This window comes from Eschrichtius robustus, chromosome 10, assembly GCF_028021215.1.
Source record: "Eschrichtius robustus isolate mEscRob2 chromosome 10, mEscRob2.pri, whole genome shotgun sequence".
Taxonomy (NCBI): domain Eukaryota; kingdom Metazoa; phylum Chordata; class Mammalia; order Artiodactyla; family Eschrichtiidae; genus Eschrichtius; species Eschrichtius robustus.
Genome location: NC_090833.1, coordinates 37,001,695 through 37,020,814, shown reverse-complemented (window position 1 = coordinate 37,020,814; position 19,120 = coordinate 37,001,695). Strand labels below are relative to the sequence as shown.

General features: G+C 53.1%; 3 protein-coding genes across 12 annotated transcripts; 2 read left to right on the top strand and 1 right to left on the bottom strand.

Annotated features, from left to right (window-relative positions):
- Nucleotides 1–46: 46 nt before the first annotated feature.
- Nucleotides 47–4,202, top strand: CREB3 (cAMP responsive element binding protein 3). Of its 3 annotated transcripts, none has more exons than XM_068553511.1 (10): nucleotides 47–145; nucleotides 357–494; nucleotides 600–747; nucleotides 824–891; nucleotides 999–1,097; nucleotides 2,337–2,443; nucleotides 2,554–2,622; nucleotides 3,269–3,353; nucleotides 3,451–3,535; nucleotides 3,614–4,202. In XM_068553511.1, the coding sequence occupies exons 2-10, from the start codon at nucleotides 357–359 to the stop codon at nucleotides 3,928–3,930; spliced, it is 1,116 nt and encodes a 371-aa protein (XP_068409612.1). In that variant the 5' UTR covers nucleotides 47–145; the 3' UTR covers nucleotides 3,931–4,202. The 3 variants fall into 3 exon arrangements, with proteins under 3 accessions (XP_068409612.1, XP_068409613.1, XP_068409611.1); XM_068553512.1 differs by having other exon boundaries at nucleotides 49–149; XM_068553510.1 differs by lacking the exon at nucleotides 47–145 and adding an exon at nucleotides 160–261.
- On the bottom strand, nucleotides 4,066–15,268 carry GBA2 (glucosylceramidase beta 2). Of its 4 annotated transcripts, XM_068553501.1 has the most exons (17): nucleotides 14,354–15,266; nucleotides 11,157–11,248; nucleotides 10,745–10,860; nucleotides 8,685–8,903; nucleotides 8,139–8,378; nucleotides 7,811–7,913; nucleotides 7,501–7,654; nucleotides 7,285–7,410; nucleotides 6,913–7,085; nucleotides 6,530–6,634; nucleotides 6,215–6,322; nucleotides 5,963–6,114; nucleotides 5,734–5,840; nucleotides 5,444–5,586; nucleotides 5,249–5,364; nucleotides 4,958–5,149; nucleotides 4,066–4,664 (listed from the first exon to the last, which is right to left on the bottom strand). In XM_068553501.1, exons 1-17 carry the CDS (start codon nucleotides 14,686–14,688, stop codon nucleotides 4,365–4,367), a joined length of 2,781 nt encoding a protein of 926 aa, XP_068409602.1. In that variant the 5' UTR covers nucleotides 14,689–15,266; the 3' UTR covers nucleotides 4,066–4,364. The 4 variants fall into 4 exon arrangements, with proteins under 4 accessions (XP_068409602.1, XP_068409601.1, XP_068409604.1 ...); XM_068553500.1 differs by having other exon boundaries at nucleotides 6,215–6,634; nucleotides 14,354–15,267; XM_068553503.1 differs by having other exon boundaries at nucleotides 6,215–6,634; nucleotides 8,139–8,373; nucleotides 14,354–14,476.
- On the top strand, nucleotides 15,065–19,084 carry RGP1 (RGP1 homolog, RAB6A GEF complex partner 1). 5 transcript variants are annotated; one of them, XM_068553506.1, is made up of 9 exons: nucleotides 15,065–15,198; nucleotides 15,757–15,891; nucleotides 16,267–16,403; nucleotides 16,690–16,773; nucleotides 16,875–17,024; nucleotides 17,293–17,439; nucleotides 17,652–17,779; nucleotides 17,987–18,176; nucleotides 18,682–19,084. In XM_068553506.1, exons 2-9 carry the CDS (start codon nucleotides 15,776–15,778, stop codon nucleotides 18,903–18,905), a joined length of 1,176 nt encoding a protein of 391 aa, XP_068409607.1. In that variant the 5' UTR covers nucleotides 15,065–15,198; nucleotides 15,757–15,775; the 3' UTR covers nucleotides 18,906–19,084. The 5 variants fall into 5 exon arrangements, with proteins under 5 accessions (XP_068409607.1, XP_068409609.1, XP_068409608.1 ...); XM_068553508.1 differs by lacking the exon at nucleotides 15,065–15,198 and adding an exon at nucleotides 15,268–15,285; XM_068553507.1 differs by lacking the exon at nucleotides 15,065–15,198 and adding an exon at nucleotides 15,296–15,340.
- The last annotated feature ends 36 nt before the right edge of the window (nucleotides 19,085–19,120 follow it).

The following is a 19,120-nucleotide window of genomic DNA, read 5'->3' as shown; positions in this document are numbered from 1 at the left end:
CGAGGGCGGTTCCCCAGAATGCCCGCCCTCAGGGAGTGAGGGGGCGGCAGGCACGTACTCTCTATTTGCATAGCGCCCGGGACGTGGCGCGCACTGACGCCGCTTCCGCGTCGGGGGAAACTCCAAGTCCCGGAATGCCTCTCGGGTAGGTGCGTCACTTGTGTTGTGTTGGAAGTTGCGGGGAATCGAGTCTGGGATGCGGGTCCGTTTTCAGAGACCCTGCTAGCAGCTAGGAGGAAAACCCCGCTGAGGAGCCTATAGGTGGGGTCGACTGACGGTCCGGGTCGCGCATAGGGTTGGGGATTGGGGCCGGGTGGAGGGGTGAACTCCTGCGTTTCTGCACATCTTTTCCGTAGATGTCTCATATGGAGCTGGCGTTGGACCCGGGTGACCATGACCTGCTGGGCTTCCTGCTAGAGGAAAGCGGAGGTTTGGGGGCGGCGCGCGATGAGGCCTTGGAGGCTCCGCTGGGTTGGGAGCTGCCACTTTTTGAGGTGGGTAGGGGTCTGAGTCGGGGAGGCCCGGGGCCGGTTGTGGGGTGTGTCCCTGAGGCAGTGGGTGGTGATAGGTTAAAGCCTGTTAATCTGAACCCTGTGCAGGCTCTGAGCAATTGGGACGTAGAGGATTTCCTGAGCTGCCTGCCGAGTCCCCCAGCATCGTTGAACGTTTTCAGCAACTCTAACCCCTGTCTTGTCCACCATGATCACACCTATTCTCTCTCACAGGAGCATGTCTCCATAGATCTAGGTAAGTCTGAAATAAGTGAAGTTTTGGGGGAGGAGAGGACTCACGGGCCTGGCTGTTCATACTTTCCCTTTTGCAGATAATGAGAGATATGGAGAAGAGGGGGCTCAGATGACTCCATTGCATGTGGAGGAGCCGGCAGAGCAGGTACTTGACTTGATTTACAGGAGGATTATTCCCGCATTGCACGGATTGGAGCCGGATTCCCCATTCCTTTCTGACATCCCTTTGCAACTCTGCTGCCCATCTCTCAGGAACCCCAGGAGACTGCTAGGCTAATACTGACTGAGGAGGAGAAGAGGCTCTTGGAGAAGGAGGGGCTTACCCTGCCTGGGACGCTTCCTCTCACTAAGGTAAGACTCCCATTGGAGGAGGGTTGTGAGTCCCAAGTAGGCCAGTTCTGTTAATTTTGTATCAGTAACTTGAAAAAGAGCTGAGGTGAGAGATTAGCACATTTGTTGTTACTAGGAAGCTGGAGCATGTAGTTAGTGTGCTGGGTGCAAGGGCAGATGGTGGTTTTGTAGGGCTTGTACAAATTTTGGTGTTCTTTTTAAGTAAGAATTCAAAATTATCAGGGTAATATTAGTAAAGGAATTTGGAAAGTACTGTGCAAGCATGGGGCCCTGACACTTATATTTCACTGGTTTCGTGCTAATCTACCTATAGCTGAATAGTAGAATTAAGTATTAGGGTTCATCAAGGCTGGATTGAGTAGTATAACAAGAATAAGTGAAAAAAAAAAAAAGAAAAAAAAAAAAAAAGTGTAAAAATCCCGATTTTCAAGCAGTGAGTGGCGGCTTCACATGCACAGCATTGTGATACTGTGATGAAATCAATGTTCATTAACAGAAAGGTTAAAAGAATTTTAAGTTCTTAAAAGTACAAATTGAGGGAATTCCCTGGCAGTCCAGTGGTTAGGACTCTGTGCTTTCACTGCCGAGGGCCAGGGTTCAATCCCTGGTTGGGGAACTAAGATTCCACAAGCTGCGAAAAAAAAAAGTACAGGTTGAGTCAATAGTGTGATATGGCTACTAAGAAAGTGAATGGGGTTTGGAAGCTGTATTGTCGGATACCAGTTATCTAACAGCGTTGCTGCTAGAAGGGCAGTAACCATCTTGCTCTCCTTTTTACTGGCCAGAAAGCATCTTAGTGTCCAGTTTTGAGCCCAGATCTTTGACAGATATTAAGAGGATGCAGTCCATCCTGAGAAGAGTAGATAAGATGATGAGTTTTTTGTCCAGTTTTTTTTAAACTCTGAAGAAATGTCAAGTGCTTTGAAATAGCTAAAGACCTTTGTTCTATTACGGCCCCAGAGATCAGGTGCTAGGTAAGTCCAATAGGTAGAAATAATAGAGGCAGATGTTGGCTCACGATAAGGAAGTTTTTTTTTTAGTTAATAAAATTGTTACAGTGGTTTGGCTTGTGAGGGCATTAACAACTGGTCCTCGGAGGCACTCAGACAGAAGCAGAGTGCCTGCTGGTCAGGGAAGCTGTAGAAGGAATTTCCGCATTGGGAAGATCGAATTCAGTTGCCTTCTAACTCTTTGGTCTAATGTTCCTCGGATGATACCCCTTTTCCTGTCTTCTCTCAGATGGAGGAACAAGTTCTGAAACGAGTGCGGAGGAAGATTCGAAACAAAAAGTCTGCTCAGGAGAGCCGCAGGAAGAAGAAGGTGTATGTGGGGCGTTTAGAGAGCAGGTATAAAAGGGAGCGGGACTCGGGGGTGGGGAGAACAGAGGTAATTGGAAGTGTTAGGTTTTTGAAGGGAGGATACAGGCCATGCCCCCACATCCCTGTTATTCCTCCAGGGTCCTGAAATACACAGCCCAGAATCTGGAGCTACAGAACAAAGTACAGCTCCTGGAGGAAGAGAATCTGTAAGCAGTTCTTCGACATCAGTCCTTTCTCATCCCTCCCATTTAATACTGTCTCAGTCTTTCTCCTGCTCCACACTTGATTTCTAACTAGGCAGCTCCCACGTGTAAGGTCTGGTGCTTGGCCTTTAGTGGGTCTCTGATTCTAAGAAGCTCATAGTAGCGGGGAATAAATTTACAAGTAACTATGGATAAGTATCAAGAAGGAGAAAGGAGGGAATAAGAAAGACCTCATGTGGTGGATGGCATTTGATAGCAGATAGGATACTGGGGTGGAGGTGTGGGGAGCATTCTAGGCAGAGAGAACACAGCATAGTCCAGTCTGGCTGGAACCCTAACACGGGTGAGTTGGGCTGGAAGGTAGAGAACGTATAATCCCTGGTGAGGATTGTGTGCAGAGCTGATCAGGCAGTGTAGAACCACTGAAGGGGTTTGCAAAAGGAGTTTAAATCCGGGCAGAGACGTGTATGTTTGTTTTAGTGAGGTCAGGCATTTTGTGCAGAGAGAGGAAGAGATCACTTGCAAAAATAGGTCCAAAAGTAAGAGAGGATCCAGTGCACAGATGGAGGGGATGAACTTAACAGGAGGGTTTTGTTGTATGTCAGGGTGCCAGGCCAGGGGCTGCTGTCTGTCCCCTCTCTTCCTCTAGGTCCCTTTTGGATCAGTTGAGGAGACTCCAGGCCATCATGATTCAGACAGCAAACAAAGCCAGCAGCGGCAGCACCTGTGTCTTGGTGAGGATGGTGATGGAAGGAGAGATTCTCTTCTCAGGTGGCAGGGATAGGGGTGCAATGCAAAGCCCTTCTTCATCTCTTTTCTCCTGTGTTCTAGGTCCTGCTGTTCTCTTTCTGTCTCCTTTTCGTACCTGTGATGTACTCGTCGGACACAAGGGGGAGCCTGCCAGCTGAGCATGGAGGTGAGAGCCTTGAGGATACCATTAAGGAAGGACTAGGGGAGAAGCCCGGCCTGCCCTGAACAGCATTTGTCTCCTCAGTGTTGTCCCGCCAGCTTCGTGCCCTCCCCAGCGAGGACCCTCCCCAGCTGGAACTGCCTGCCCTGCAGTCAGAGGTACCAAAGGACAGCTTGGACCATGAGCTCCAGGCTCCTAGCAATTCTTGCTGCCTCTTCTATCACATGCCTCAAGCTCCTAGCGCACAGCCTCCCCTGAAGTTGCCACTGCCTGACAGTTTCTCAACGTCCTCCTGCCCAGGTCCCATCTCTCCCCTGCATGCAAATCTCACAAGTGAGGGAGGATGGCTCTCTACCCACAGCTCCACGTCTGTTATCTTGCTGGGCAGATATTCAGGCTAGGTGTGAGGATGTGGGGGCCTCAGTCATGGTCTGCTGCCCCCAGTCTGTGTTCAGAGGAAAAGGGGCGGGAGGAGGCTCGCCTCAGGTCCTGGTGCCCTGTCAGGAAGCCTGAGGACTCAAACACACCACACTTACTGGCTTTCTGGGTCTTTTATTTGTACCCAAGTATGTCTGTCACCCCATGAATGGGCCTGGGGGAATCAACTGACCTCCTTGAACACTTCATGCAGTGAGGGGGTAGGGTGAAGAAAGAAATAAATAAGTGATTCTGATGCATGGGTCACCCTCAACCCCTCTTTACTGGCGCGGTTGGGTGGGGAGAAGGGAGGGCATGATTGTCCTGGTGGCTCAGGGCTGCAGGAGAGTGGGGGCGGGTGTGGAGGAGGAGGAAGGGCCAGGCTGAAGGCTGGGCTGTTAGCGCCTCCTTCCACAGTTCACGAGGCGCACTCTGGGCTTGGGTTTGCCACGGCTTCCTTTGGTCCAAGTTTGGGCCTGGTGCTTAGTCCCGTGTCCTGTTTGGCGATTGGCCCAGGGGCCTTTTTATGCTGCTGCTGCTGCTGCTGCTGCTGCAGGGCCAGCTGCATGGCCCAGATGCTCAGCGGCCGCATGTAGGCCAGCGAGCGGAACACCTGCTGCTGGCAGTACGCCTCCGGCGTCTGGAAGGCCAGGCCCAGGCGCTCCCACACAGTACGGTAGCAGCCTTCAGCTGTCCGGAAGCCCTCCCAAGTCAGGCCCTGTCGGGAGACATGGCAGTCATATAACTTGGCAACCCCTGAGTAGCTATTTCAGCTGGACAGACGGAGAGAATAGGGTCTGTGCCCTCAGGGAGTTCCCAGCCAGTGGGGGAGATAAACTTGACTCACAGGCAGGCCTGAAGGCAGGAGATAGAATGCATGCCAGGGAAAAGGGGGAGGCTCTCTGGATGGATAAGATGACATTGAATTAGGCTGTACAGAAGTTTGATGGCTGAGGAAGTTTGCTAGGCCAAGGTACAGATGGCAGAGAGGTGGGGAAGGGAGTGAGTTACCTCTTGGATCATGGTGGCTGCCAGCCCGTAGACCACACCCACCCAGACTTCATCAGACTGGACACTGGATCTGTCAGGAACACCGTGGGGCTGCATTCCATTCACAGCCCCCATGGCCCCTCCTGCAAAGCCCTGGACATTGAACTCAAAGATAGTTTGGAGAGCACGGACCACATGTGGGGTAGGAAATACCTAGTGGGGCAAGGGAAGAAACACAGTCTCTTAAACTTGGTTCCCACCTCCAGGAAAAACCCTTACCTTTCTCTCCGGTTCCTCCTCCTAGTCTCTCACCTCACTGTCTCCTTCTCCTAGGCCACTGGCCCTCAGGAACCACTGGCCAGCACACTGGTCAGACATGATGCTATGGGACTGAGGCTGAGAGCTGCAGTCATAGTTGTAATAGCGGCCTGGAGGAGGGGAAGGACAAAGTAAGGCTCCTTGCCTCCCCAGAGCTTCCTTAAGATTCCTTAGGGTCCCCCAACTCACCATTCCACAGCAGTCTCTCATAGGCTTCTTGGCCCCGGCTAAGGATGGAAGAAAATTTATCCTGGACCTCCTGTGCCCCACACAGAGCAGCCATCTTGACCATCACAGCCACAGCTGCCAGCCACAGTCCTCCACAGTAAGCACTGATCAGAGACACAGGTTCAGGGAATTAGCCTGGCAGCTCTAGCCACTCCCATGTACAAATAATAGGCAGTCACTCTTCCTTAAGCCCACAATCTCTTGATGCCCAGTTCCCCACCTCAGGCCCCTGGAAATCCCTACCCCCCAACCTGGGGCCTGTGGTGACCCATCCATCATAGGTTTGGTCTGCATAGCCTCCATTCTCAATGAGTCCATCTTGGTCCTTGTCAAACTTCATTTCAGACTCCATCACGGCCTAGAGAGGGACCAAGATACTGAAGACCTAGATGCTAAGAAAAGACAACAGTAGCCAGCTGGGCTCTCCCCAAACACCAGGCAGCATGCCCCTGGCATGACCACTGCACATGCATCCCTTACCAGACACACAGGCCACATGTCCCTCAGGAAGCAGTGGTCACCCGTCAGGTAATAGTCCCGATAAACCTGCAGGACAAACTTCAGGTTCAGGTCCTTCCAGTCCGCAGTATCATGGACCACATATGCATTGACCCGGAGCCATGGCTCGTCATCTGGGGAGGGGAGAAAACCTGGTTCATCTGCACTGCAGGGTAGGGTAGAGGGTGCAAAAATTGAGGAAGAGAAGCTCACTTGTGGTGGAGGGACTTTTACCTGGATCCCCAACATCATGAGGCACGACGTTCCTCCTTTTCACAGGTGCTATTATCCCACTCATCAGGTACCGTTGCTGTGCCAGGTCCTCCCTGAGAGTGGCCAGAGCTGGGGGAGCAGATACACAAGCGGGGGCGGCGGGGCAGGGAATGGGTAGGCTTGGGGTAGGGCACAGAACTGTGTGTGTGATTCCAGAGGGGAACCAATAAGCAGGATCCACATTATGTTTGGGTGGAAGAGACAGTGTGAGGGACCACAAAGGTTCAGGGGCGTGGGGAGCTAAGAGGGCAGAAGAGGCACAAAAGGGACCCTCACCCATGTCATACTGCAGGCTGAGCTCGAGTTTGGGCCAGAGCATGATGAGGGCAAAGGAAGCGTAAAAGTGGACATCATATGTGTTGTACATGCGATATTCCTGGCCTGGAGGAATGAGAGAGACACACTGTTGCCAGGATTCCTGCTGCTCCTTCATATTGCCCTGCCTAGCTGCTCCTCTAGCATTGGGGGTGGGGCACCATCACACTCCATACCTGGCACTTACCCCCTCATCCCAACCAGCACCCTGGGATAGGCAAAACCTCCCCCTCATCCCAACCAGTACCCTGGGATAGGCAAAACCCATCATCCCGCCTGGGGGCAGGGCACCAACTGGCCTCATGGATATGGCCTGCCATACTGCGCGCACCAGCAGCCCATACCTTCAAGGTAGCCGAATCGACCATACTCTCGTAGGAGGGGGCGGAGCTGACACATGCTCTCCACCGGCTCCTCTCGTAGGCAGTCCTCAGGAACTTCCAGCCATACTGTGCCCCCATCAGCCAGGAAGTATAGTTCATTGAACAGCGCAGATTTGTACCAGGCAGGCAAGGATCTGGGGAGTCAGGAGGAGGGAATGGTCTAATGAGTGTGGACCTCCCAGGAAAGGACGGATTCTGGGGTTCAGCAGAGTAGGGGTCCCAAGTGAATCCCAGCCCAACTCTGCTGACTTTGGTGGGTGGAGACTGAATCAAGGAGTCCCAGTTGAGGTGTGAGTGCCTGGGAGAAAGGCAAGAGATGGGCCCCGTTGGCACCTGTCATCCAATACCGGGCTCTGCCAAGCCGAGATCCTCTCTTCCCAGTCTGCATATCGGCACAGTGCATAGTGGCTCAGGGTGGGTGCTGCGTCACCATCTGGGCCAAAGAACCTTGTGTACCGCCTGCGGTGGAGAGAAAGGGGAGGGATGAGGGTGTGGGCTCCAGCTCAGAGCCCCAGCACCATGGACCGTGTGCTCTCTCATTCCCATCACCTGTAGTAGACCTGGCCCTTTGCTCCAAACATGATTCTGGGCATGTCCCAAGCCAGTGAGAACTCCAAGCGGCGCTGGCCTCGAGGTGGCAGCTTGCCCATAACACACACAGCCCCAGCGATGCCTACTCCTTTCTGCGAGGGGAGGCTTTGGCCTGAGAGAGGCGCAAGATGAATCAGCACAGGCACCCCCTTCAGCTGCAGGGGTCCCTAACGTGGGAATAAAGCCTGCTTATTACCAGGCCTCCCACCCCTGCTCCCAAGGCAGGGACAACCTCTTCCCACCACCTCCCTGTCAGAACCCCCGTCACCAGCAAGGGAGTCCAGCTGTCCATCCTGAAGTAGATCCTGCCACACCTGCTGCCCAGCGCTGTCAGGGTCAAAGGCTGTGAGGTGGGTTACCATGGTATCTGCCTGTTAAAGGGCCAAAGACTCTGTGAGGAGAAACCCCACAGGTACGCCGGCTCCTGACTGACTCTCCTGAATATATTCCCGCCTCCAAGTTCCAGAGGCTAGGGTGGTGAGGGTGGGACTCAGGAGTTGAGGAAGTGAAGAGACCATGGCGGCATGGGGGGTGGGCTCGGGCCAGGCTGAGAGTAGGGGTTCAGAGGCTATGGTATGGGGCAGGCTCCTCCATACCGTGAGTCGTGCAGCCACAGCCATCGTGTAGGGATTTGGAGGGGTTGGATGATGCAGAAGCAGCCCCTGCACAGTCTCCCCATCACGCTCCAGACAGAAGGGCTCATTCCACAACCCCCCTGGGGCATCGTCTTCACCCCCCAGTCCATTCCGCATGGAGAACATGATGGACACATCCAGGGCTTCATCCCCTTCATTTTCCACATCCCACACAAAGACTCCTACAGGCAGGCTGCTGTCCTGGGAGCAGAAGATCAGACTCAGATGGTCCCAGCGTATCCCTTCTGGCCCCACTCCCCAGGATCAGTCCTTGGCACCGAGGATCTGACTCAAATACCCAGCAATATACTCTGTCTTCCACTTGCATCTCCCCACATTGCCTGGCAGGCTGTCTGCCAGGAGACAGAAGACCAATTGGGCGGTGGTCCTGGGAAACCAGCATGATGTTCACTCTCCACCCCCTCTTGCATAGGTCATGGAACTTCCAGGAGAGACAGATCCTGGGGAAGGGAGAGCAATGGAGGAAACACAGAAGGGGAGCCTCACCTGGTAGTCATGGGGCAAGATGGGTGTGATCTGGCGGCAGGTGAGGGTGACATTTTGGCCAGGAAGCTGATAGACAGTCCAGGCTCGGGGATAGAGGGCGTGGTAGAATGCAAAGTACCCACACAGGCCCCAGTTCCAGCTGTGCAGGACACTCGGGCGCTCCACAGACAGGACTTGCTGGTACACAGTCTGCCCTTTCCGGCGCAAACACACTGTGAACTAAACCAAGAAGGTACATGGGCTGGAACGGGGTAACCCACAGGTACCTCAAACAAGTCTCCCTCTCCTCAGAGTAGCTCCTGCCCTGCCAGAGCCCGCAGTGGCGACCAACGCACCGCAGCCTCACTCACCCCCAGGCCTTCCCCCCAGGCTCGGGGTAACCACCGAGTCGTGCCTCCCCCATCTAGCTCCCTTCTCACTACTGTGGTCTTAGTGCCCTAAGCCAGGCCCTCACCATCTCTGCTTTTACCCTCTGCCTCTTCTCATTTGGATTTCAGACTGATCTTTCTTACAGAGAAATCAAGATATGTTAGTCTGTGTTTACAATGTTTCAGTGACTCCCCGTGGCCCTCAGGCTAAAATCTACCTGGCTTTCAAGACCCTTCTTGATGTGGCCTCTCCCCGCCCATCAGACTCGTTACCTGTTTGAGCCCTTATATTCTGCTCATATCAAATACTGTTCCTTGAGAACACTACATTTCCTCCTCCACCCACGCTTTTGCTCATGTTCATTCTCCATTTGGTAAAACCCCTCATCCTTCAAGGCCTAGGACAAATGCCCTCTCCTCTCCTCAAGCAGTGAGTCATTCTCCTGCGTGTCCCCCTACCCCTCTAGTCTAGCATGTTATAATGTGCTCACATTCTGACTCCCTGACTCCCCTGGAAGGGAGGGCTATGAGGGATTAATATCTCTTCCTTGGTTCAAAGTATGCCTCATATCTTTAATGTTTATATGCCTGTTATCTATAATGTATATATCAAATAATTTTTTTATGTTGTTGGAATAGTAGGTAATGGTTAAGACCACGGGCTTTTAACCACAGAGAAAACTGGTTCTGAATCCCTGTGCTTCCATTTACCAACCATGTGACCTTGGGCACGCTACTAAATCTCTTTGAATCTTAGTTTCCTCATGTGTAAAATGGGCCTAATAATGGTACTTCCCTTGTAGGACTGTCTTTAAATATTAAATATTATACGAAAGAGTCACAAGGTTGGAAGACATTCCCCCGGGATACCTCAGGGATGAGCCACAGAGGACCCTTGGGGCATTGGGCAAGGCTGGTAAACCTGAACTAGGAAGGGCACTATCATTAACAGGACTCAAGGTCTGCTAGTCATTTCTCCTTTGAAGGTAAGCTGAAAGCTGGAGGCCTCCCTCAGACAGGAAATAGGAACTTGGTGGACAACTCAACATGGGAGGGCACTAGAGAGATATGATGAAAGGTAGACCACATGCCTCTGGCAATCAAAGGCCTTCATCACTCCTTGATGAAGGAACACAGGGAAAAGAAATGAAGCTTCAGAAAAGGGAAGAAGTCTGGAGACCTATGCCTGGGAGAGGGGCTTCCCAGGCCCCCAGCCAGAGAGACCTCCAGAGGAGTGACCACCAGCAGAGAAGCTGGCCTCTGGCTGAAGCCTGGCAAATCAGGGCGAGCAGTGGGCGCTCTGTGCATCCTGTCTTCCTGTGCATTTGTAGACTGCTGGTTTGTTTTCCCTTCTGATCTTTCAACCAGGTTAAGTGATCCTGGAATTCTCTGACTCTCTGTGGCTGGGTTCTGGCTCAGCTAGTGGAACTGGGGCAGCGAAGTAGGTAGGAGGCATTTACTAGAAAAATGAAGGGCACAGGGGTACCTTTTTTCTTTCAGGGAACGTGTGCTCTGAGTGTCTCGTTCCTATAGTACATCCTAGCACAGGGCTGGGCACACGGAAAGCATCCTGAAAGTACTTACTGGACTGAATCATGTACATCTCTAATTGCCACATCCTACACTAGCGAAGAGACCCTTCCTGGCCTGGGAAGTACTGCCTGGACCTCTCCTCCACCTCCTGGCTCTTACTTGATCAGCAATGACTGTTTGGTGCTGGTACATTCCAGGATTAAGCTGCCAACGACAGAACTGGCCTCTCCAGCCTCGGGTGATAGTGCCTCCCCCAATGCCACCCAGGGGACAACCTAGAGAAAGAATCAGGATGGTTAGTGGGGCATGGGAGAGGAAAACGAGCCCATTTCTCACTTTCTAGACTATAAAGATGGGTTCCTCTAAACACCATGGGGATATCAAATCGACACATTGTACATTTTAAACTTACACAATGTTATATGTCAGTTATATCTCAATAAAGCTGGGGAAAAAACCCTAGGGGATGGGTCAGTGCAACTTAAATAAGCTGAAAGCCTCTTTGCCTAGCTCTGCAGTAGGCCTGGACGCTGGGCCCTCTCTGACTGGGGGGAGCTGGAGTGAGGCTCACCATAGATCTGTCTCAGGGGCACAGAGTTGATGAGGTCGATGAAAGGTGTCTTCTTCTCCACCTGGGTCTTCCGGTACCACCACTGCAAGTACCTAAGGAGCAAGGGGCAGTGTGAGTGGAGGGGCGGCGGGCGGCAGTCACCGGCCTCTCTTTGGACACCCAGCTGTGACTTCCCATTAAATGTCCCGAGGACCCATTGCCTTCACTTCCAAACCTCTCCTACTCTCAACATCTCTACAATTCAAGGTCCTCTCATCTTCCCAGTCACCCCAGGTCACAGTATGAGACTGTCTTTGTTTCTCCTCTCTACTCTCCTTAGAAGGAGCTTTCTGATCTTTCCACACCACTAACTCCACCACCACTGCTTTAATTTACTCCAGGAACTTTCGTCTGAGGTGCTGAAAGGGCCAGTTATGGTTTCCTGATTTATAATCACTCCCACCCCACATACAGGCATAGGCTGCTGTGATAACTTTCTTCTTTTTAAAATGATGATTTTTCTTCCTGATTATGAAAGGTGAAAATCTGGAGAATGCACTAGGTGGAAGGTGAAAAAAATCCCACCCATATACAACCAGTGTTTACATTTTGGGGCATTTCCTTTTAAGTCTTTTTCTCTTTTTTTTTCTTTTTCTTTTAAGTTCAGCATTTAAACTGTAAGCTTTCTAATTTTGCTCTCTCATAATATCCCAGTAAAGCCTTCTAAAAACCCCAGCATTTTCCTGGTCTTATCACAGCTCTGTATCCAATAGGCAAATGATTCTGTTTGGGATTCAAGGCTTTGACATCTCTCTGTCTATTTTCTAATCTTCCTTCGTACAAATTCCCATTCAGAGTGGGTCCTCGTTAAGCAACCCCTGCCCTGCCAAACTCTCTCCCAATTCCACTCTTCTCCCTCACCAGCTAGTTTATACACATTGTTCAAGCACACCACTTGTAACCATGTAATTGGGTAACCCTGCTGAGGCTTAGTTTCCTCATCTACAAAATGGGGATACCTCTTGCCCTTCCTACCTCAAGGAATGGTTGGAAGGGTAAATGGCACAGTAGATAGGAAAGCCACAAAGTGGAATATCCATGCATGCACTGTCTCAACTCCCAATCAGACACTGTCCTGTTATTTTAGTGTTCCTCATGTGAGTCTGACATACTTTTAAGTTTCTTGGGGAAAGGGACAGTGACAGACTAGTTGATTATTACCCACAGCTTCAAGCACAGGGCCGGGCACATGGTCTGCATTCAGTAACTATTTGCTGAATTTACAAAGAACGTATGTACAGACAATGGGGCATAAGAGAAATGAACAGGGACAGGAGCAAGGGGAGGGAAAATCTGACTAAAGAACAGGGAGGGTACATTCTGGGGGTGAGAGGAGAGGGAGGGAAGACGAAGGATGGGATGATGGGAAGGCAGATCTTCTTTGCCAGCTTAGAGGAAACTGGACTTTGAAACTAGAGGCCACAAAGGATTGGTGAAGGGAGGGAGGGCACAGCACGGATTAGGGCAGTGAGGGAGAAATGCAAGATATGAAGATAGGCAGAACAAAGGAGTATCAGGCGCAGAACAAGCACTCAATACATATTTACTGAATGAATGGATTCTGGCTGAAAGGGAGAGCAACCAAAATTGAGTTCTTACCGCTCTAAGGCCAAGAGAACTCTGTCTTGCTGGAGCTCCTGACCACAGTACCTACCCCCAGTTCAGCTCCCTCTCAGAGCCCACCTTTCTCTCACTCAACTTAGCTGCTGGCCATTCCTGACCTATTTGGCCTTTTCCATTATTTCAGCCCCCACTTAAGAATAATCATTCAGAATTCTTCCTTGTCTCACCCCTGCTTTCTCCTCAATGCAGGACCTCATCTCATTCCAAAACCCCTGTGTCAGTGATCCCCACCCTGTCCTGGGATGCAGAGCCAAGTCCAGGGAGCTGAGCACAGCTTCAGGCCTCTGTGATTCGGCTCATACTTAGGGACTGGGGGGCTAGGATGCCTACAGATGGGCTCTTGACCTCAATGTCCCCACCACATGCACCCCAATGTGCTGCTCTCAGTACCCCAGCCCTAGATCCTATTTTGACCCAAAGCCTTTTGGGGTCAAAACTAGGCTGGGTCAATTTCAGAAGCAGCCTGGAGGGATTATTTTTGTCTGGTACAGGCCACCCAGGGGAACTGGCAAAGGAGTCAGATACCCAGGCAGCGACAGGCCCTTCCCACTGCCTAGGGCTTGGGTTAGGTACAGGGGCTCCCCACCCCAGCCCCAGAGCACTGACTGCAGAAGAGAAGGAGCCCCTATTTAAGAGGTTGCCAGGGCTGGGTTTCCCGAACTTTAAGCCTCCCTCCCCAGCTCTGTGTTTACTGTGTGGACTGACTCAGGATGACCTCTGGGTGATGCTTTCTGTTCTCACGTCCACCTGTTCCTGTTAATAGGTCTTGGCCCCATCACTAGTCTTTGAACTCAGTGGGGATCTGGAGGGATCTGGAGGAGTTCTACAGCCCAGGATAAGCTCTTGGAGTGTCTGCCAGCCTTGTGTGGGGGGAGACCAGGAAATGCTCTGGAAGATTATTACTAAGCTCTGGGGACACCTAAGGCAGTGCCTCTCTGGTCAAAGGTCTTTGCTTTTTATATAACGGGCCGTCTATTCCGGAAGAGAGTGAACAGCACCTCTTATCGCTCTCTCCTTAGGGTTGAGAGCAGGAAGGCTCTCACCCTCTCCCTGGAGCCAAAGCTTGAGGAAAGAAGCTGATGGGTGTTGGGACTATTAAATGCTGTGCCTAAAAAAGGTTCAATGAATACTCCAGCTGCTCAGGAGAATCTGGGGCTAAGAATCCCGCCCCCTCCCCAGAAAACAACATTGTATCAGTACCACAGCTGCCAGAGTATCCCTTCCTACCTGTCACAAAGTATAGCTAACCCCAAAGAACAAACTCTGGAAGAGAGGGTGCGTGTGAGAGGGAGCCCAAATGACTACAAGGCGCAAACGCTCCTGCTCTTTCTTGCTAAAAAGACAAGGTACTGGAAGGAAGGGGGTTGCAAAGAGATGTGACCTGGTCTCCCCCTCCAAAACCATGGGCTTAAGAATTATGTTGGGAATGGGGGCCACCTGACTAGGACAAGGTATCCACCTACTTTCTCACCCTTTCCTGCCTCTGCTGGAACAAAGTGAGGTATAAGGTAGTCTAGGCAATGGGATCTACTCACCTCAAGCCCATACCCAAATGCTTCATTAGGTTGCTTAGTGAGACATTGTTGGCATTAAAGGGTTTCCTCTTCTCTGCAAACTCGTGAGCCAGGCAGATGCGCCAGCCAAAGGCAGGCACCTGGTAGCCCTTGGCTTTACCCTCATAGGAAGCCATCAGCTGCCCAAAGTCCTGCGGATTGCTGTAGCCCTGCTCATTCTGGGGTTGACTGTCCTCAGGGTTCTGGCAGTCTGTAACCTGCACAGCCTCAGTGCCTCCAGTATTTTCAGGGCAATAAGCCTGTGGATCCCCTTTGGCACAGCTGGTCTGTTCCGAGGCTGGGACTCCGGTTCTCATATTCCCTGGATTCTGGGTCCCCACGACCTCGGTGGTCTCGGTTCCCGAGCTTTCTGGTACAAAGTATCTGGCCAGCCAAGCCCAGATGTGGGCGCGGATTATTGTTAGGTGTTCTCTCGGAGGGCCGGCCTCTGGGGAAAGCTGAGGTGAGCTGGTGTCTCCGTGGAGCCGGGTAACTGTTGCTGCTGCTGCGGTGGCGGCGACAGCAATAAAGCCGCCACGGTCTCCCCCTCGGTCGTCTCTCTGGGTCCTGGGCGGGAAGGATCGGGCCTCGACGTCATTGGGCCGCGGTGATTAGCTGGCCCTGCCAAAGGGCGACTGGGCCCGCGGAGAGGGGAGGAGCCCCCGGGACCAGCCCGCCAGGCACCGCCCCCGGGGCCGGCCTGGGAGCTCGCGGAAGCCCCGGCCCAGTCCCTGGGTCGTGGCACCAGGCCCCCCAGGGGTGGGCGCCGGGTCCCGCCGGCCAGTGTCCGGGACGGCGCTCGCACCCGGGTGCCAGCCCGTGGGAAGGTGACCCAGGGCGGCGGGACCACTCGAGCCCCTTCCGGCCCTGCCGGCCGGACGCTTCCGGCCGGAAGGGGCTCCGAGGGGGAAGAGGTGTGGGGGGCCGAGGGAAGTCCCGCCTCTGCCGCGGCCGCAGCCACGCACCAAGGTCCCGGCCCGGAGGGGCGGGCGACCGAGGGCCTCGGTGCACCGAGCCCCCAGTTTTGACCGTGCGAGGTGTCCGGGCTAGGGGCGCGAGATGCCGGGCGGCCGCGGCCCTGGGCTGGGACGTGGAACCTCGAGGGAAGGGGGCGGAGGCGGCCTGGGGGGTCCCGGCGGGGTAGGGGGAATATTCGGCGCTGAGAGGGGCGGGGGGCTGGGATCCAGAGCGACTCCCTCTCCCTCCGCAGTGCCGAGTCAGCTGCCGCCATACCTCCCTTCCGCCTTCCCACATCCCAAATCTGGGCGCTTCCCTCTGACACCCTGGTGCTGAACGCCCATTCCCCGGGTCCTCACCCCCAAGCTCACCTGAGACACCCCTCCGCGCCGTGGTACTGACCTCTGATACCCCTTGTTTCTTTCTAGATCCGATTCCGGAGCTGCCATGATTGAAGTGGTAGCAGAGCTGAGCAGAGGTCCTGTGTTTCTGGCAGGGGAGGCGCTGGAGTGTGTGGTGACCGTCACCAACCCCCTGCCCCCCACGGCCACTTCTGCATCCAGGTGGGGATGCTGGTACTGAAGAAGGTGGTCCTTCTGGAAGGAAGCCTGGTATCTATAGTGCTGAGCCAGAGCTCAGGTTGTCCTGTGACTACAGCACCACCTTCTTGCTCATTGTGCTCTCATTGTAGGAAAGGCTATTTAACAGAAGATGTGGGTGACATAGCCCTCCACTCTCCTTTCCTCTCTCCTCCCCCACTCCCCCTTTTACCCAGTATACTTTTCTTTGTTTAATGGTTTCTCTTTGGGGTTCTGGATTCTCTGATCCAGAGGACAGCCGCCTCACGGTGTTGGTCTTCTCAGTGTGGTAGGGAGTTTGGGGGAGCATTTGTGAGGTCAGGAACTGCCCTCTGATGTCCTCTTTTCCTCCTCCCACAGTGAGGCTCTGGCATGGGCCAGTGCCCAAATCCACTGCCAGTTCCATGCCAGTGAGAGTCGAGTAGCACTGCCTCCCCCTGACTCCAGTCAGCCAGATGTCCAGCCTGAGAGCCAGACTGTCTTTCTACCACACCGAGGTTAGTGATGGGGCATTTGCCTTTGGAGGGGGATGGAATCACTGTTACCCAAGGGTGAAATTGTCAGATTGTTCTGGTGGGTCATTATAGTCTCTGTCACACTGGGGATGTGGGAGAGTGTAATTATTGCTTTGGCGGCGTAAAACTGTTCCTATCTCACGAGAAAAGAGGAGTGGCTTGGTTTGGGTTGCCCTTTGTTGGCAGTGCTTACTGCCCCCACTTGCTGTGCTAGCCTTCTCCAGTACTAGACAATGGGGTTATTAAGTTGCAGTCTTATCTTTTCTAGGTGAGAGGGGTCAGTGTATCCTTTCCACTCCACCAAAAATCCTATTCTGTGACCTGAGGCTAGACCCTGGAGAGTCGAAATCATGTGAGTGACTGCCCCCTGACCCCTCGATTGCCTTCTAAGGCTCCTGGAGGGAGGACCTCTCTGGCTGCTTCTGGCTGCCCTGACTACTACCTCCCAACCAGACTCCTACAGCGAAGTGCTGCCTATAGAGGGACCACCCTCCTTTCGGGGTCAGTCAGTCAAGTATGTCTACAAACTGACCATTGGCTGCCAGCGTGTCAACTCACCCATCACTTTACTCAGGGTCCCTCTGAGGGTTCTTGTGCTGACTGGTAAGTAAGGGTTCCTGGAGGGAAGGGCTGGAGAAGAGCCTCACCAAAATGATCCTTAGAGGGTTTGTGAGAGGGGCTGGAGGGAAGCTTCCTGGTCTTAGTGAAGGTGTGAGGGGGTTGGGGAGAGAAGGTTCTGGAGCATAGGTGAGATGTGTACCTCAGCCGTGGCACACCTTACCTACAGCCCTCTCAGATTGGAGTCTAAAACCCTAACCACTACTCTTCTCTCTGTTCTCTCCCACCACTTCTCCACTCATTTTCTCTCCAGGCCTTCAAGATGTCCGCTTTCCCCAGGAGGAGGCAGTAGCCCCATCCAGTCCATTCTTGGAAGAGGATGAATGTGGCAAGAAGGACTCATGGCTCGCTGAGCTGGCTGGGGAGCGCCTCATGGCTGCCACATCCTGCCGCAGCCTCCGTGAGAAGCCCTTCACAGTTGACGCACCCCATCCTCCCCTCATAGTATTCCTGTCTCAGAGACGGAGTCTCCTAACTGCCACATTCTCCTGAGGATCCAGTGATACCTCACCCCAGATTCTAAAGGAAAAGCCCCACCTTTTGGCCTCTGGCTTCCAGCCCTAGATGTTCCCCAGTGTGGACCCCAGGCTTACTGTGTCCCATTCTCCCCAGATCTGTACAACATCAGTGATGGCCGAGGAAAAGTTGGGACATTTGGCATCTTCAAATCTGTATACAGACTTGGCGAGGACGTGGTGGGGACCTTAAACTTAGGGGAAGGAACTGTAGCTTGTTTGCAGGTGAGAAAGGAGAGGACTTTGGGGGAACTGGGTCTGAAGGTCTAGGGTGGAAAGAGAGGGCCTGCATAAAGAGGGGTGGCAGGTAGAAATGGGCAGTGAGGTCACCCAGGGTCCCTCTGGTAAAACAGCGTGAGGTTGGGCTGCCCTCCCACCCGGAGTCAGCGCATCCCAGCGCCTGCCAGCATGCACTTCTCTTCTTGCTCCCAGTTTTCAGTGAGCTTACAGACGGAGGAGCGTGTGCAGCCTGAGTACCAGCGGCGCCGCGGGGCAGGGGGTGCCCCCTCTGTGTCTCATGCCACTCATGCCCGGCACCAGGAGTCCTGCCTACATACAACCAGAACGAGCTTCTCCCTCCCCATCCCTCTCAGCTCCACACCAGGCTTCTGCACAGCCGTTGGTGAGACCCTGACTATTACCAGGGGTGGGGGGCACAGTAAGATGCTGCGCTTAGGTAGCGTATAATGAATCCTGATTCCTAACAAACTCCCAGACATACTCACATCCAGCCTCTGACCCTCAACACTTTCTCAGACCTTCAGCCTGTTTCCTGGGTGCACTGACCCCTAAATTCTTAACAGCTTTGCACATCTTCACTCCCCCTACCCACTGGGACCCTGTGATGCACTGATCTCTGACTCGCCATTGCATTTACTTCAAGCTACCAAGTCTTGACTGTCCCACACTTGGGTTATTAGGTAGTTGATGCTGTTGTCCTTACTGTCACGGTTCCAGTTTACACGCTAGATTTCTTCAGCCAAACTCTCGATCCTAGCTCCCTGCCCCACACCTCCCCGCTCTTCCTGAATACAGGGATGTTTTTTTTTCTCATTTGCTAACCACATCCTGTCATTGGGTTTTACTTCTGGCTTCTAATGCTTCTACCTTTATCTTTTTTCCCACAGTATCCCTGAAGTGGCGTTTGCATTTTGAATTTGTAACATCCCGAGAACCAGGTTTGGTGCTTCTACCTCCCATGGAACAGCCCGAGCCTGTCACCTGGACAGGGCCTGAGCAAGTGCCCGTGGACACCTTCAGCTGGGACCTCCCCATCAAGGTGCTGCCTACAAGCCCTACCCTGGCCTCATATGCGGCCCCAGGCCCCAGCACCAGTACCATAACCATCTGAAACTGGCCCACGTGGCACTACTTTCTTCAGGATCCTGAGAACTCAGCACCTGGACTCTAGTAGGACCCATTTTTTCCACCTGGGGTCCAGCGGCACAGATAATGAGAGGCAGGCTTTCGGCTGTAGCATTAATTTATTTATTCAGAATAAATCGGCAGCTGCTAGTGGTTTCCCTGGAAGTGGCAGCAGCAGTGGGCAGTCAGCAAAAGGGCGGT